Source organism: Lactuca virosa, chromosome 8 (genome assembly GCF_052849685.1).
Source record: "Lactuca virosa cultivar CGN04683 chromosome 8, Lactuca_virosa_CGN04683_v6, whole genome shotgun sequence".
Classification (NCBI taxonomy): Eukaryota; Viridiplantae; Streptophyta; class Magnoliopsida; order Asterales; family Asteraceae; genus Lactuca; species Lactuca virosa.
In genome coordinates, this window is record NC_136433.1 from 77,539,149 (window position 1) to 77,556,590 (window position 17,442).

The following is a 17,442-nucleotide window of genomic DNA, read 5'->3' on the forward strand; positions in this document are numbered from 1 at the left end:
AACTAGGGCCTTGCCCACTGCATCGGACCGAAGTCCGGAACTAACTGGGGCCTTGCCTACTGCATCGGACCGAAATCCGGAACTGACTAAACATAGCATAACATAATCATAACATATAACAATAACACATATACTGCATACTGCATCGGACCGCAGTCCGGAACACATAACACATAGACGTGCCTGAATCACAAAGACATCAAGCATGCTGAACTACTTCTCGGGACCACCCCGGCATCGGACCGCAGTCCGGAACTACTGATATCTATACGGGTCGGCGTTGTGGCCGTAGACCTGTTCCTACTGGAAGGAAACTCACCTCGAAGAACTGACTGCTGAAAATCAGAGTTAAAGATCCCTGACTGCTGTCCCGACTTCTCTCCGGCTATCATGACCAATAAAACCCTTAATCAAAACGAGGATCCTTCTATGGGTGAAATGACTATTTTACCCCTGCTATGGTGTGAGCCATAATCAAGGCCCAAACCCTTTATTTCTTTCTAAGTCCACTAATGGCCCACTAATGGCCCAATTTTCTAAATTGGGCCTAACTCCTCATATGGCCCAACTTAAGCCCAAAATGCCTTTGGCCCATACTCTGACTCCTACTGGCCCACTAAGGCCCAAGGTCCAAAATCCAAAACACAGCCCACACCGAGGCCCAATAGCACAAAGCCCAACTCTGCTGAGTACGCGGGGCGTACTCCACTGTACGCTAAGCGTACTGGTCTGCTAGTGAGTACGCTGGGCGTACCTGCACGTACACTCAGCGTAATCCCCATGTTAAGACACTTTTCCATTAAGTGCTTAATACTCCGAGTCAGAAGCTACAAACTTAGATCCAAGTCTTATTCCATGCCTTAAACCATAAATTTGCTTACTTGATGGCTTGCAAGACTCACATCAGCTCAAACTCTAAAAACAATAATCTATTTCCATGGAAGTGGCTAGATCTCATGCATAGCTTCATGAAAGCCTCAAAGACTGAAACTTTATTGCTAAGATAGTGTTTTGAGCCTCAAGGATGGCAATCCCAAGCTCACAAACGGATTCACAAGGTCAAGGTCCAACCTTTGGACCTAAAGAGGTCCAAAACTTCCATAACCCTAGATCTAGAATATGAGGGAGAAAGTTAAGTGCTTTATACCTTCTTTTGTGACAAAAGAGTGAGCTTAGTCCAGATCCTTGAGCTCAAGCTTCTTCTCCAACCCTTCCTTTCCTTCTTCACAACTTTCTTTCACTAAAAGCACTCACAAAAGCAACTTCATACAATGAAAAGGGATAAGAACGAGTTAGGGTTTTCTTGTGGGTGAGGAGGCTGATAAGAAACCAGGGGGAGGCTATAATGGGGTTTATATAGCTCTTAAACCCTCAAATTAGGGTTTTTCCTTATCTGTGCACGTACGCAGCGCGTACACTTTGGTACGCTGTGCGTACGTGTGCGCGCCCCCGATTCTAAACGCGGCCCATTACGCCCCGCGTACGCCCAGGCTACGCCCAACGTAAGTCTCCTGGGCGGCCCAATTCTTTGATCCAAGTGCATAAGTCCAATCCAATACTCATATTATCCATACTTGGCCCAATTATAATCTAAGAACAATTAAATAATTTATACCTCAAAAATCGATCGTCACAAATCACCCCCACTTGAATCAGACTTCGTCCTCGAAGTATGCTGCTACTGAATCTGAAAACAATTCCAGATAATGCTCCCTCATCTCCTCCTCGGACTCCCACGTCCACTCTGAACCCTTCCGGTGCTGCCACTGCACCTTTACTAGCTGAACTATATTGTTCCTCAAGGTCTTCGTCTTCCGATCCAAGATCGCAATGGGTCTCTCGATGTAATTTAGGCTGCTATCGACCTGAATATCCTCCAATGGTACAACTGTTGACTCGTCCACCAAACACTTCCGTAACTGAGATACATGGAACATGTTGTGGATCTGACTAAGCTCTGCTGGAAGGTCCAAACGGTAAGCAACCCGACCCACCCGGGCCAAAAACCCTGAACGGTCCTATGAATCTGGGGCCTAGCTTGCCCCGCTTCCGGAATCTGATGACACCCTTACAGGGTGACACCTTCAGGAGGACCATATCACCCACCTGGAACTCCAAATCCGAACGCCTCCTGTCGGCGTAGCTCTTCTGCCGACTTTGAGCAGTCTGGAGCCTGCTAAGGACCTTCTGTATCAACTCTGTGGTCTTGAGTACTACCTTCGTACTCCCCATGACTCTCTGACCGACCTCACCCCAACAGATTGGGGTCCTGCACTTCCTCCCGTAGAGCATATCGAAGGGAGGTCGGTCTATACTGGAGTGATAGCTGTTGTTATACGAAAATTACGCTAACGGAAGATACGTATCCCAACTGCCTCTGAAATCTAGGACACATGCCCGCAGCATGTCCTTGAGAGTCTAAATCGTCCTCTCGCTCTATCCGTCCGTCTGAGGGTGGAAAGCGGTGCTGAAATGAAGTCGAGTACCCATCTCGTCGTGAAACCGCTTCCAAAACCTGGAAGTGAACCGGACGTCTCGATCTGACACTATCGACACAGGCACTCCATGCCGTGCCACTATCTCTCGCACGTAAACATCGGCTAGCTTCTCAGCCGATATGCTCTCCTGAATCGATATAAAATACGCACTCTTGGTCAACCGATCCACGATGACCCAAATCGAATCCACTCCGCGTGCGGTCCTGGGAAGCTTAGTAATGAAATCCATGGTTATATCCTCCCATTTCCACACGGGAATATCTAACGGCTGCATCTTGTCGTGGGGTCTCTGGTGCTCCGCCTTGACCTTCCTGCAGGTCAGGCACCTCTCCACGTACCAAGCTACGTCCCACTTCATCCAGGGCCACCAGTAATCGGGTCGAAGATCTCTGTACATCTTCGTCGCCCCTGGGTGGATGGAGAACCGAGACTTGTGGGCCTCATCCATCAATACATGCCATACTCCGCCCCAGTACGGCACCCAGATCCTCCCCAGCAGGGTCAACAATCCCCGACTGTCATAATCAAACGAAGCCACTCGGCCAACTACCCTTCCGCACTTCTGGCGCTCCTCCTTCAGGCCCTCAACCTGCGCCTCCTTAATCTTCTCCAACAGTGGAGTAACTACTGTCATCCTCAAGCAGATATCTCGAATCGGAGTTGCTACCGCCTTGCGGCTCAGGGCGTCAGCCACTACGTTGGCTTGACCCGGGTGGTAGAGGATCTCACAATCGTAATCCTTTACCACGTCTAACCACCGACGTTGCCTCATGTTCAGATTCGGCTGATCCATGAGGTACCTCAAACTCTTGTGGTCCGTGTAAATAGTACACCGGACCCCATAGAGGTAATGCTGCCAAATCTTGAGGGCGAATACTATGGCCCCCAACTCCAAATCATGCGTCGGGTAGTTAGCCTCGTGAGGCTTCAACTGTCTCGAGGCATAGGCTAACACATGCCCCCGCTGCATCAACACTACTCCCATACCTGTGATCGAAGCATCACGGTAGACTACAAAGTCATCTACCCCCTTTGGCAGGGTAAGAATCGGCGCCTCGCACAATCGCTGCATGAGCGTCTCAAAGGCTGCCTGCTACTCAGGACCCCAGCGAAACTAGATCAATCTGAAACTCAACCTGTCTCTCCGGAGGTATTCCGGGAAAATCCTCCGGGAATACGTCCGGGTACTCTCGTACTACTCGCACATCATCGACTGTCACCTTACCCTTATCCCGGGTATCCATGACATAAGCAACATATCCCACACAACCTTGCTGAAATTAGCGTCTCGCCCTCGCTGCTGAACAAAGAACCGGTCCGCGCTGTGGCCCTTCGCCCTGAATCACTATCTCTCCCCCACTAGGAGTGCGAACCCTCACCAACTGTAGCTTGCAATCAATCACTGCTCCATTGGAACTCAGCCAATCCATACCCACTATAACCTTATTCCCTCGCAGAGGAATATGAACCAAATCCGCTGAGAACTACTCATCAAATAACCGCAGCGAACATCCCCTATGTACTCTCGCGACCCTGACGGTCCTGTCATCAGCTCTCAACCTCAAGTGGGCAATCCAGCTCCCCTGGAGCTCTGCTAAACCGCTTGCTAAGCGCAAGCGAGACAAATGATTGGGTAGCCCCCGAGTCAAACACGTCAGGAGTCGCTCACGCCTCCTCTGCTGTCAACTGGAACGCTCTACTCTTCGCCACTGGCGCCTTTGTCCGACCCTGACGGCCGTCTGTAATCCTCAATGTAGCAGGGGCAGGTGCCGCCACCTTCCCTGCTGCTGCTAAGCTAGGACACTGGGACCTCTTATGGCCCCTCTGATTGTACTGAAAGCAAATCATATCAGATGCTGAGGTGGGAGTCATAGTAGTAGCTGTACAATCCTTGCTCATGTTCCTAGACCGACCGCACTTGTAGCAACCAGAACTCCCTCCCTTGCACACCCCATCGTGCAACTCCCACACTTGCCACACCGACCGTGGCTCTGCTGTCCCCTAGATCTGTGATCTGATACCTTGAGATTTTTGCCCGAACTCCCTGTGCCAGATACCACCTCTGGCTTCCTCTTCCTCTCCATCTCTAAATCAATCTCCCTCTCACGAGCCTTCGCAATAATGTCGTCCAGCGTTTTACAGCTGGACCGGCTCACAAACTGTCTGATATCACTCCTCAACATCTCATGGTATCGGGCCTTCTTCATTTCCTCATCTGGCGCGTACTGAGGAACGAGAAGAGCCCTCTCCCTGAACTTGGCGGTAATCTCCGCCACTGTCTCCGTTGTCTGCTGGAGATCCTGAAACTCCCTGGCAAGCTGATGCACCTCAATAACAGGTGCGAACTCGGCTCTGAACCTGGTCGTAAAATCCATCCAGGTCATAGCATCAAGGGCTGCATCATCCCCGATGACATGTCCGAAATCCTCCCACCAATCACGTGCCCTGCCCTTCAGAAGACAGGATGCAAGTCGGACCTTGTCCCCCTCGGGAGATCTGCTAGTGCGGAAAGCGTTGGCAACATCAGCCAACCATCTGGTACTCGCAATGGGGTCTCGGGCCCCATGGTAGTCAGGAGCTCCACAAGCTCTGAACTCCTTGAACGTCAATGTGCGCGATCCCATCATGGCCGCTATCTTAGTACAGAACGCGCCCAGCTTCTCATCCAGAAGCTCTAGGATACCCTCCTTGACCGATCCAAAAATCACAGGAGTCTGGTCTAGTATGCTGCGTGTGACCTCTGAAGAGATGAACTCTCTGGTCTGCTCATCCAAATGCTCGGCTACCGAGCCTGAACCTGATCCCTCTCCGGCACCTGAACCGCCGACTGCTGGTCTAGGGCGTAAAACCACCATTCTGAAACACACAATGACGATGATCAGAAACACTGATATAACTAGAGGAATCATATTTACCACATCTCAGCCTTCCTCAATTCGAGTACGGATCCTCTGCTTTCAGTAGTACGGGCCTATACTACCTTCCACATCTATCCGTACTTTCCTCAAGAACTGCCTTGACTCCACCAAGTCCCCTCTACCGCTACTGATCTCTGCTACTCTCATCCTAGGCTTGCCCTAGGGTAATCACCGACCCACTCTCCGCCATCAACTGCGTAAGAAGCCCCTGCTTTCTTCCCCTAACTAGCTCGCAAATACTATTACATATCACTCGGACTAGATAATTCTTCGAATGAGAGATCCTACCCTACAACGGTTGGACTCAGACAAGAGCTGCGAAATAGGGTCAGACCTAACCTTCTGAAATTATTTAGTCCTTGCAATATGTAACTTAATATATTTGTTTACTAGTTAGTGAAAGACAGCTAGAACTCCTAATAGCACAAAGCAAGCAGCATTCGGACATCGAGTGCACAAAATCAAACATATACTAATCAGGCTATCATACTAACTAATCTGTACTAGCATGCAGTTCTCATAAAACTGAACACATATAACAGGCATATAAGGCATCCTTCCTAGATCCTTAGTCCTAATCTAGCATGTTGTTCTAACAAAGATGATAATCATAACATAACATAATCTTGTATGGGTAATTTGGGAGTACTTACTTGAGCTCGGCTGATTGCATGCACACACCCTTTTCTCTTTTCAAAGTTCTTTTCTATTTTAAAAAAATCCTTTTATAAAAAAAATTATTTTCTTTTTGAAAATTCCTATACCAATTCCTTAGTTTGAGTTCAGACACACACGAAAGTGTGCCCGAATCCCTCAAACCAAGGCTCTGATACCAACTTGTAACATCCCAAAAATACAAGCCAAAAATTTCGTTCGAAAACATTACTAAAACCATAATACCCAAATATCATATAAGAAAACCATAAGCCGTGTGTCTCAAAATGTCATAAAATATGTCTCATATCAAAACTGATGTCAAGATCATGTCAAAAATATCAGAGTCTAACTCCTAGGCTAAAACTGTGGTGCGTGTCATGCCATCATCCCGAGCCCTTCCCCTTGCTAGCCGAAGTACCTGAAACCAAAACTGAAACTGTAAGCACGAAGCTTAGTGAGCTCCCCCAAACTACCACATACCATACAATAACATATAAAGCACATACTGGGCCTTGCCCACTACATCAGACCGAAGTCCGGAACTGACTAGGGCCTTGCCCACTGCATCAGACCGAAGTCTGGAACTGACTAGGGCCTTGCTCTCTGTATCGGACCGAAGTCCGGAACTGACTAGGGCCTTGCCCACTGCATCGGACTGAAGTCCGGAACTAACTAGGGCCTTGCCCACTGCATCGGACCGAAGTCCGGAACTGACTAGGGCCTTGCCCACTGCATCGGACCGAAGTTCGGAACTGACTAGGGCCTTGCCCACTGCATCGGATCGAAGTCCGGAACTGACTGAACATAGCATAACATAATCATAACATATAACAATAACACATATACTGCATACTGCATCGGACCGCAGTCCGGAACACATAACACATAGACGTGTCTGAATCACAAAGACATCAAGCATGCTGAACTACTTCTCGGGACCACCCCGGCATCGGACCGCAGTCCGGAACTATTGATATCTATACGGGTCGGCATTGTAGCCGTAGACCCGTTCCTACCGGAAGGAAACTCACCTCGAAGAACTGACTGCTGAAAATCCGAGTGAAAGATCCCTGACTGCTGTCTTGGCTGCTCTCCGGCTATCATGACCAATAAAACCCTTAATCAAAACGAGGATCCTTCTATGGGTGAAATGACTATTTTACCCCTGCTATGGTGTGGGCCATAATCAAGGCCCAAACCCTTTATTTCTTTCTAAGTCCACTAATGGCCCACTAAAGGCCCACTAATGGCCCAATTTTCTAAATTGGGCCTAACTCCTCATATGGCCCAACTTAAGCCCAAAATGCCTTTAGCCCATACTCTGACTCCTACTGGCCCACTAAGGCCCAAGGTCCAAAATCCAAAACATAGCCCACACCGAGGCTCAATAGCACAAAGCCCAACTCTGCCGAGTACGCGGGGCGTACTCCACTGTACGCTAAGCGTACTGGTCTGCTAGTGAGTAGGATGGGCGTACCTGAACGTACACTCAGCGTAATCCCCCTGTTAAGACACTTTTCCATTAAGTGCTTAATACTCCGAGTCAGAAGCTACAAACTTAGATCCAAGTCTTATTCCATGCCTTAAACCATAAAGTTGCTTACTTGATGGCTTGCAAGACTCACATCAGCTCAAACTCTAAAAACAAAAATCTATTTCCATGGAAGTGGCTAGATCTCATGCATGGCTTCATGAAAGCCTCAAAGACTGAACCTTTATTGCTAAGATAGTGTTTTGAGCCTCAAGGATGGGAAGCCCAAGCTCGCAAACGGATTCACAATGTCAAGGTCCAACCTTTGGTCCTAAAGTGGTCCAAAACTTCCATAACCCTAGATCTAGAATATGAGGGAGAAAGTTAAGTGCTTTATACCTTCTTTTGTGACAAAAGAGTGAGCTTAGTCCAGATCCTTGAGCTCAAGCTTCTTCTCCAACCCTTCCTTTCCTTCTTCACAACTTTCTTTCACTAAAAGCACTCACAAAAGCAACTTCACACAATGAAACGGGATAAGAACGAGTTAGGGTTTTCTTGTGGGTGAGGAGGCTGATAAGAAACCAGGGGGGCTATAATGGGGTTTATATAGCTCTTAAACCCTCAAATTAGGGTTTTTCCTTATCTGTGCACGTACGCTGCGCGTACGTGTGCACGCCCCCGATTCTAAACGCGGCCCATTACGCCCCGCGTACGCCCAGGCTACGCCCAACGTAAGTCTCCTGGGCGACCCAATTCTTTGGTCCAAGTGCATAAGTCCAATCCAATACTCCTATTATCCATACTTGGCCCAATTATAATCTAAGAACAGTTAAATAATTTATACCTCGAAATTCGATCGTTACACAAGTATTTTATAGTGATGTGATTGATCAATCAAGTGCCATAATTGATTATCATGCATGGATTGCATCTCTCTTTCTATAACATCTTATAGTTTGCATGCTTAGGGCGTATCATGGATTCCTAATACATGGTAGGTTTATTTGGATCTACCATATACTAATCACCATAAAAAAAGAGTAAACCATATATTTTCAATGCAAGACCAACTTTATCAGACATACAGACAGAAAGTGGTTGGAATTCAGGGTCGACTCATGGGGAGTTTAAACAGTACCCATGAATAGGGCCCACTAAATCATAGGGTCCAAAAATATTTAGCATGTATATTAGCCTATTTCTAATTTTAGGCCGAAATCAAACAATCGCTTAGTTCTCAGGTATGTAAGACGAGAGAGCAAGGAGTGAGTGGGAAATTTGAAACTTTACGCATGGGAAAAAAATTAGTGATGTCCAGTGAATCGTCTCCAATCCTTGACAATTGGCTTATTTTTGTTTAATATCAGGCGATTTCAGAGGCAAATCAGGAGCTCTCAGCTCTTTCAATCCAACTTTATTCTTCTTTCATCTCGAAAATCAGAAGAATCAATTCTACTTTATTCTCGAAAATCAGTTTTGAGTGCTTTATGTTTAAAATCTCTAAAATAAATGGATCTTACAATCGTTCTTGCTTCTCTTTGAAAATCAAATTTTAGAAGCCCCAAAATCTATCCTGCTTGAGGTTTCGAAATCAGAAGGTAAGAAATTTCTCATTTTTTTTATATTTTTTCTAGTTCGTTTTTATGCAAGTTCATTTTTGAACTATAGTTTTGGTTTTTTTTTAATGTACAAGCAAATCAATTTCAAAAATCATAAGGCACAAGGAAATCAATTTTGAAAATCATAAGGAAAAAGGAAATCAATTTCTGATTTTTGAAGATACAGTTATACAAGCAAATTAAAATCTATATTTTTCCTTTTAAGTTCGTTTTTTATTTTTTATTCTGACAAGTTTCTCATTTATGAAGTAAATCAGTTTTTTTTTCTTTCATTATTTTTTATTCCTAATTTCTCAAATTTAGAAGCATTGAAGCAACAATTTGTTAACTGTCAATCAAGCATTGAGGTTTAGAAATTTTTTATTTCAATTTTTTTTTTGATATGTCGAAAATCAGAAAGTAACTTTTTTGATTTTTGGTTATTTTATTAGGAGCAATTCAAAGTTTTTTTTTTCTAATTATGTAACTTGTTGATTTCATTTTTGATTTTTTACAGTTTTATTATAAGTAAATCAAGTTTTTTTTTTCAGAATTGAGAACCAAGAAGCTACTTACCAATTTGCATATTGAAGTTCTACATACGATCTACAATGACAAGAACGATTTAATGGATTGGTTTTGATGATGATTGAGATAAATCTTTTGGATAAAGTTATTTATAAAGAGGCTATTGAAAAGTTTATTTCAACTAATATTAGAAGGATGACTATTTTTAAATAGAAGAAAATTTCTTTTTTTTTTCGTATTATTTGAATGAACGTTTATTTTATGTATTTCGTAACATAATATCACTACTACAAAATCAAAAATAAAATACGGTTAAAAAAGCAATTAAGATACGGACATTGAAGCGTATTCTAATAGAACGTGTTTTATTTGAAGAAGCAATAAAATACGGTTATAGAACCGTATTCTATTTAGAAGATATAATACGATAAACTATGCATAGAATACGGTTGTAGAACCGTAATCTATAAGAATATAGAGTACGGTAATCTAAGTAATAGAATACGATTGCGAAACCGTAATATATGAGAAGATTTAGTACGTTAATCTAGGAAATAGAATACGGTTGTAGAACCGTAATGTATATGTCTATTAATAAAAAAATCAAATATTAAATAGTTTCGAAACCAATTATACTGGTCTTCCGTTTGATACATGGATATGTGTGTTTATAAAGTTCAGAAATTTAGTCATGAGAAATTATAAAATTGACAACTACAATAAAAAATAAACATAAATACATTAGCTTTTACGAACAATAATAATTGGTCATTCCAAATAATAAAAAGTAACTATAACAAAATAGTAGTTAAAAATAAAATACTAAGACACAATCATGCTAGACTCAAACGACAAAGGAGAAGGACAATTGTTTTCATTACAAACCTATGACACCTAAAAAAGGTAAAAAAACAAAGAAACTTCTTCTGTCTTTTTGCACCTTTCCGATTACTGTGGCTCCATTATTCAATGTGGCTCCATTATTTAAAGTGGACTCGAACCAACCATCCGCAATGAAAAACTAATCAAGAACCAAAAGTAAAGATGAGTCAAGATTTTATATTTTTATGTGTAAAAACAAAGCATATGATACATGACTTTGTTTAAACCATAGAAGGTTAATCAAAATAAATCCAATAATAACAAGTGTAGAAAATAGAACTAACCATTAAACATAGGCTTCATTTCATATATTTACTTTGAAAAGTAGTCATCCACGCATTGACCACATCGTCCAACAACTTTTCAGGAATGGGGTTTATATCATTCCAAAGGTTCTATATGCAGAATAAAACAAAAACTCTTATTGAACAAAAGAGACAGTTTGGTGCAATAGACAAAATGAAAAAACAATATTACAAAAGTTACTTACATTCGGGAATGCATATTGCCGATACATGACAAATTCACGCATCCATTTCAACACATAATAGCCACATTCCCAACTCGGCGAGTCCGATTATTCCCGACTCGGCGAGTCCGCCAGTTTGGACGAAACCCTAATTCTAAGGGTTTGTACCCTATTTAAGCATCATTATAGCCCCCAAACCAGCCCCCATCACCTCTAGAACGTTCTTTCCAAAACCCTAGCCTCTCCATAAGTGTTCTTGAGTGTTTCTCACCTTGTGAAGGATATTTTTTTTGGTGCATCTAAAGGCTAGAAGAAGAAGAGAGAAGTTGAAGATTCGAAGAGGGCAAAGTAGATCCAGAAGCCATCTTCCTTCGTGCACCTTTTCTGGTAATCAAGTTCTCAACTTGATCCTTTTATGTATTAGATCTTAAAAGTCCCCAAATTGATGGTTTTGAGCTCAAAAACCATAAATCCTTAGTGATGAAGAAATTTTATCGATTCATAGATCAGATCTAATCTCTCTTGAGCTCCAGGAGCTCAAGAAGGCCATCTTTTGGCAGCCATGACCTTGTTCTAGTCAAGTAACGTCTATAATAGCTAAGTTTTAGTGTTATTGCTTCATTGCATCATAGATACACGTAAAGTTAGCAACTTTACGTGTTCAGATAGCCTTGGAAACCCAGATCTATGAATTGGATGCACTAAAGCTGATTAGAATCGACTGAATAGAGACTGCATGCAAAGGACTCGGCGAGTCAGGTCGCGAGCCCTAGATTTCTGGTTCAGTGAGTTGCAAGTCAAGGACATAGTGTCCCCATTTTGTTGTGGTTCAAAGGAACCCAGTTGAGTGTTATCCAGGTCCAGACAAGTCCAAATGAGTGATCCATTATAGCCATGACCTGGAAATCATGGGACTCGACGAGTGTAAGAACACACTCGGCGAGTCCAAGGCAATCTTCTTAACCTCAAGAACAGACTCGACGAGTTGTTCATGCAACTCGGCGAGTCATAGACCGGACACGTTCATATGATGAAGGAGGACTCGACGAGTTGTTCATACAACTCGGCGAGTCAGATGAAGGTTGATTAGATAGTAGAAGGAGAACTCGTCGAGTCTTTGCTAAACTCGATGAGTAGGGTCGGGTAGGGAGCAGAAGAAAGGATAGGGACTCGACGAGTTGGCGGCCCCACTCGGCGAGTCATGTCAACTGGAAGTTGACTTTGACCAAGACTTTGACTTTGACTTTGTCCATGGGTAAAATAGTCACTTTAACCAAAGATTAGTTAGCAGTGTTTGACTAAGTGTCTTTATGGGAATTGTAGCCGGGGAGTTACCGGAGCACCAGTCAGACATTTTCCCGATCAGCATTTCAGCAGGCAGCCTTACGAGGTGAGTTTCCTTCCAGTAGGAATGGGTCTACGGCCACAATGCCGACCCGTTTAGATAATAGTAGTTCAGTATGCTTGATGTTTTTGTGATTCAGGCATGTCTATGCGCTATGAGTTACGGACTGCGGTCCGATGCAGGATGAAGTATATGTGTTTATGTTATATGTTATGATTATGTTATGTTATGATCAGTCAGTTTCGGACTTCGGTCCGATGCAGTGGGTAAGGCCCAGTATGTGCTTTATATGTTATTGTATGGTATGTGGTAGTTTGGGGGAGCTCACTAAGCTTCGTGCTTACAGTTTCAGTTTTGGTTTCAGGTACTTCGGCTAGCAAGGGGAAGGGCTCGGGTTGATGGCATGGCACACACCACAATTTCAGCCTGGGAGTTGGACTCTGATATTTTTGACATGATCTTGACATCAGTTTTGATATGAGACATATTCTATGACATTTTGAGATACACGACTTATGGTTTTCTTATATGATATTTGGATATTATGGTTTTAGTAATGTTTTCAAACGAAATTTTTGGCTTGTATTTTTGGGATGTTTCATTTCAGCTGTGGTATTGTGTGTGAGAGTTTTGAGCTTAAGGAGAGGGGTTTGGTGGGCATTTAGAGTTCTTTAAAGAAGGAGAAGTAGTTGTACAAGCTTGGAACGAATTGGTGCTTCAAGATCCTGCCTAATCGCCACCATCACCACCACCTCTACCATCGTCACGGAAAGCGCCTACAATAGCCACCACCACCACCTCTACCATCAGTGCCACCACCTTTACTACCACTACAACCTTTTCCACCGCCACTACTACCACCACCTCTTCCACCTCCATCACCACCACCTCCGCCACCACCACCACCATCACCGCCTCCAGCACAACCACCAGCTCCGGTGGATGTGGTGGTGGTGGTGGTTGTTGCGGTGATGGTGGTGGTTAAAGGTGGTGGTGGTGGTGGCGAAGGTAGAGGTGGTAGTAGAGGTTGGAGGCATCGGTGGTGGAGGTAGTGACGGTGGAGGCAGCGGTGAAAGAGGCAGTGGTGGAAGTGAATATAGAGGTGGTAACTGATGCGATAATGGTGACGGAGGCGGCGATGGAGGTGGTAATTGTGGTTACAGTGGTTGTGGTAGAGGTGGTGGTGACAGTGGCGGAGGTGGAAGTGGTAGAGGCGGTTTTGGTGGTAGATGAGGTCGTTGGAGGTCGTGGGGGAGGTTCTTTTTTTGTTCACATTTGGTCATTTTTTGTACACTATATACCATTCAACTTGTTGAACTGTTCACATATTACCCTTTTACCTATGCTAGCAGGTCACAAGGATAAAATGTGAATAGGTTCGACAAGTTGGATGGTATATGGCGTACAAAAAAAATGAAAGTGACTGAATATAAACAAAATCAATAATTTGTTACCCTGAGACATTTTCCCTTTTTATTACTATATTATAATAATTGAATTCCATTGAACCGAGACATTTTCCCTTTTTATTACTATATTATAATAACTGAATTCCATTGAACTACAACAAAGAGTATAGTTATAACTCAATTTTATGTCATTCAAAAAATAAATAAATAAAATAAAATAAATTCAATTTCATTAAAGAGCACCATTGTAACTTAATTTAATTTGAGTATAAGTATGGTAATAAATAAAGGCTTGATAGTCTTGAAACAAAATAAATACGAATCAACTAAAAAATATTCTCTTCGTCATATACTCTCATCAATTTTGTGTTCCTGCAAAAAAAAAATAAATAAATAAATAAAACAATATCACTACACATTTATAATCAAACATTATTTAAAAAAAATAGATGGTTTAATACCTTCATCATTAGGTTGAACAATATACCCCTTCATTATGGTCTGATCTTAAGTAAACATTATTATCAATGTTAACATCTGAAGATGGAATACCAATGGAAAATGGAGGCAGCTCGTCAAATTGGTCATACTCTTCCTCGTCCTCAACATTTTCAACCCCAAGTATACGTCGTTTTCCATGTAGGACAACGTGCCAGCTCGAATCTTTCGGATCCTCAACAAAGAATATTTGCTTCGCTTGTTTGGCTAGAATGAAGGGTTCTGTTGCATAACCCTCTGTGGAAAGGTTGACAAGTGTGAAACCGTCGTTATCAACCTTAACACCTCGTCGGTTGTCGACCCACTTACACTTGAACAAGGGCACTATAGTGGAGGAATCATATTTCAATTCCCAAATTTCTTGAATAACACCATAATACGAGTCTTTGGCTATAATTGACCTTCCTTCATGAGTCGCACTAGAGTAGTCAATCGATGTGGCTATTAACGTGAATCCACTATTCTGTACTGTACTCTTTCTATCACGTTCTTCAGTGTAAAACGTATAACCATTAATATCATAACTTTGATATGTTGACACCGCGTTTAGTGGACCATACCCCAATATTTTCACTAATGGATCAACATTGCTTGTGCCTAAACTTTCTTTCACCTTGTTTTTCAACCATTGTGGAAATGTTCCCATATGCTTGTTAGCCAACCATTTTTGTGTCCTTCTATTATGGGTTGTTCTTAAGGTTCCCATGTGCTCATTTATGTATGGAGCAACAACTGTCATGTGTTGTAAGACTGTAAAATGTGCTAGATGGAATTCATTTCGATCGGGAATAACCACTTTCAACCCACTTATACCAACCCCTTCAAGTCTACCTTCATGTCGTGATTGTGGTATTCCAATACTTGGCACGCCTTCTAGATAATTTGTACAAAATTCAATAACCTCCTCTGTAGCATATCCTTCAACAATATTGGCTTCGGGTCGATGTCGATTCCTTACATACCCCTTAAGAAAACTCATATATCTCTCAAATGGGTACATGTAACGTAGAAATACCGGACCACAAATCTTTATTTCTCTTATAATATGGGATACAAGGTGAACCATGATGTCAAAAAATGAAGGAGGAAAGTACATCTCAAGCTGGCAGAGAGTGATGATGATATCATTTTGCCATGAATCTAAAATCTCGGGATCAATTACTTTTAAATGAATCATGTTAAAAAATAAGCAAAGTTTTGTGATTGTGTGCCTAATATGGTCCGGTAGTATACCACAAATTGCAATGGGGATCATATGTGTAAGTAAAACATGATAATCATGCGACTTCATACCACTCAATTTCAAGTCTTTCAATGATACTAACCTCTTGATGTTTGAAGAATAGCCGGATGGAACCTTCACACCATGCAAGCATTCGCAAAATGATTGTTTCTCAACTTTAGACATGGTATAACAAGCTGGTGGTAGATACGCGCGTTTTTCGTCTTTCGGAATAGGAGCAAGCTCGGGTCGAATTCCCATTTTAATCATGTCCCTTCGAACCTTAATTCCATCCTTTGATCTTCCAGTAATGTTCAACAACAATCCTATCAAGCTTTCACCAACATTTTTCACTATATGCATAGGATCCATACAATGTCGAACATCTAACTTTTCCCAATATGGTAATTCCCAAAAAATTGACCTCTTTTTCCAATTATCCGGACAATTGTTTTTAACACCTTTTCCAAACACAATGTTTAGATTTTCAACCCGAGAAAACGTAGTTCTTCCGTTCATTGGTTGAGACGCTTTACCATTCTCTGTTTTACCATCAAACAAATTTCCTTGTTTACGATATTCGTGATCCATTGGAAGCGATCTTCGATGTCCCATATACACATTTTTTTTTACAGTTTTCCAACCATAACCGGTGTGTATCATTTTCACAGATTGGACATGCCTTATTTCCTTTCGTACTATACCCTGATAAATTTGCATAAGCTGGAAAATCACTTATAGTGCAAAAAATCATGGCTCGTAGTTGGAAATACTCCTTCTTATATGCATCATACACTTCAGCGCCCAAATTCCACAATTTTTTCATGTCCTCAACTAACGGAGACAAATACACATCAATATCGTTGCCGGGTTGTTTCGGGCCTTGAATTAGCAATGATATCATGATGTATTTTCGCTTCATGCATAGCCAAGGTGGAAGATTATATATACATAGTAGCACTGTCCATACGCTACGTTGACTACTCATGTTTCCGAATGGATTAATTCCATCTGAACTAAGTCCGAATCGGATATTTCTAATCTCAGCAGCAAATTCCTTAAATTCATAATCAATATTTCTCCATTGAGGAGAATCAACCACGTGTCTTATTTTTCCGTCTGTGCTACGCTTCTCGAAATGCCAACGCAACAACTTTGCATCTTTGGCGTTTGCAAATAATCGTTTTAGTCTTGGTATGATGGGAAAATACCACAATACTTTAGCAGGGGTTGCATTCCTTTTCACATTGTCGTCTTCTTCCGTATGATTCTTCTGTTTATATCGCGATTTACCACATGTAATACATTTATCTAGACCAGCATACTGATCTCTATAAATCATGCAATCATTTGGACATGCATGAATTCTCTCGATTTCCAAACCCATTGGACACACCAATTTTTTTGCTTGATATAATGAAACAGGTAGCTCGTTATCTCCAGGAAGCATTTCATGCAAAATCTCTAGCAAGTTTGTGAAACTTTTATCACTCCAACCATTATTCGCTTTTAAGTTAAATAATTTTAGCACAGCAGAAAGTTAGGTAAATTTTGTGCACCCAACATATAACGGTTTTTCCGCATCGACAAAAAGTTGTTGAAATTTTTCAAAATCTTTATTAGAAATGTCATCTTGAATATCATGTAACATGTCATCTATTTGATCATAATTGTCATTGTCAAAATCGTCAGTCTCGTCGTCGTTAGTTTCGGTATCAATCATATTACGATCAATTAATAGCTCACCATGTCGTGACCAACGAGTATACACATTCATAAACCCATCACATATAAGATGTTCTTCAATTAACTTTGAATCGGTAAACATTTTACAATTGTGACACTTTTTACAAGGACACCAAATTTGACTCTCTCCTTTTTTTACTCGATGATCCTCAACAGCTTTAAGGAAATCTTTCAACCTGATCAGGTATTCTTTGTCATGAC

The 17,442-nt window shown here is 42.2% G+C and overlaps 1 protein-coding gene across 1 annotated transcript; it reads right to left on the reverse strand.

The window, feature by feature from the left end:
- Positions 1–13,347: 13,347 nt before the first annotated feature.
- Positions 13,348–16,945, reverse strand: LOC145130511 (uncharacterized). Its single transcript, XM_079065297.1, has 4 exons — positions 16,200–16,945; positions 14,263–16,096; positions 14,129–14,147; positions 13,348–13,625 (listed from the first exon to the last, which is right to left on the reverse strand). The coding sequence occupies exons 1-4, from the start codon at positions 16,943–16,945 to the stop codon at positions 13,348–13,350; spliced, it is 2,877 nt and encodes a 958-aa protein (XP_078921423.1).
- Between the last annotated feature and the right edge of the window lie 497 nt (positions 16,946–17,442).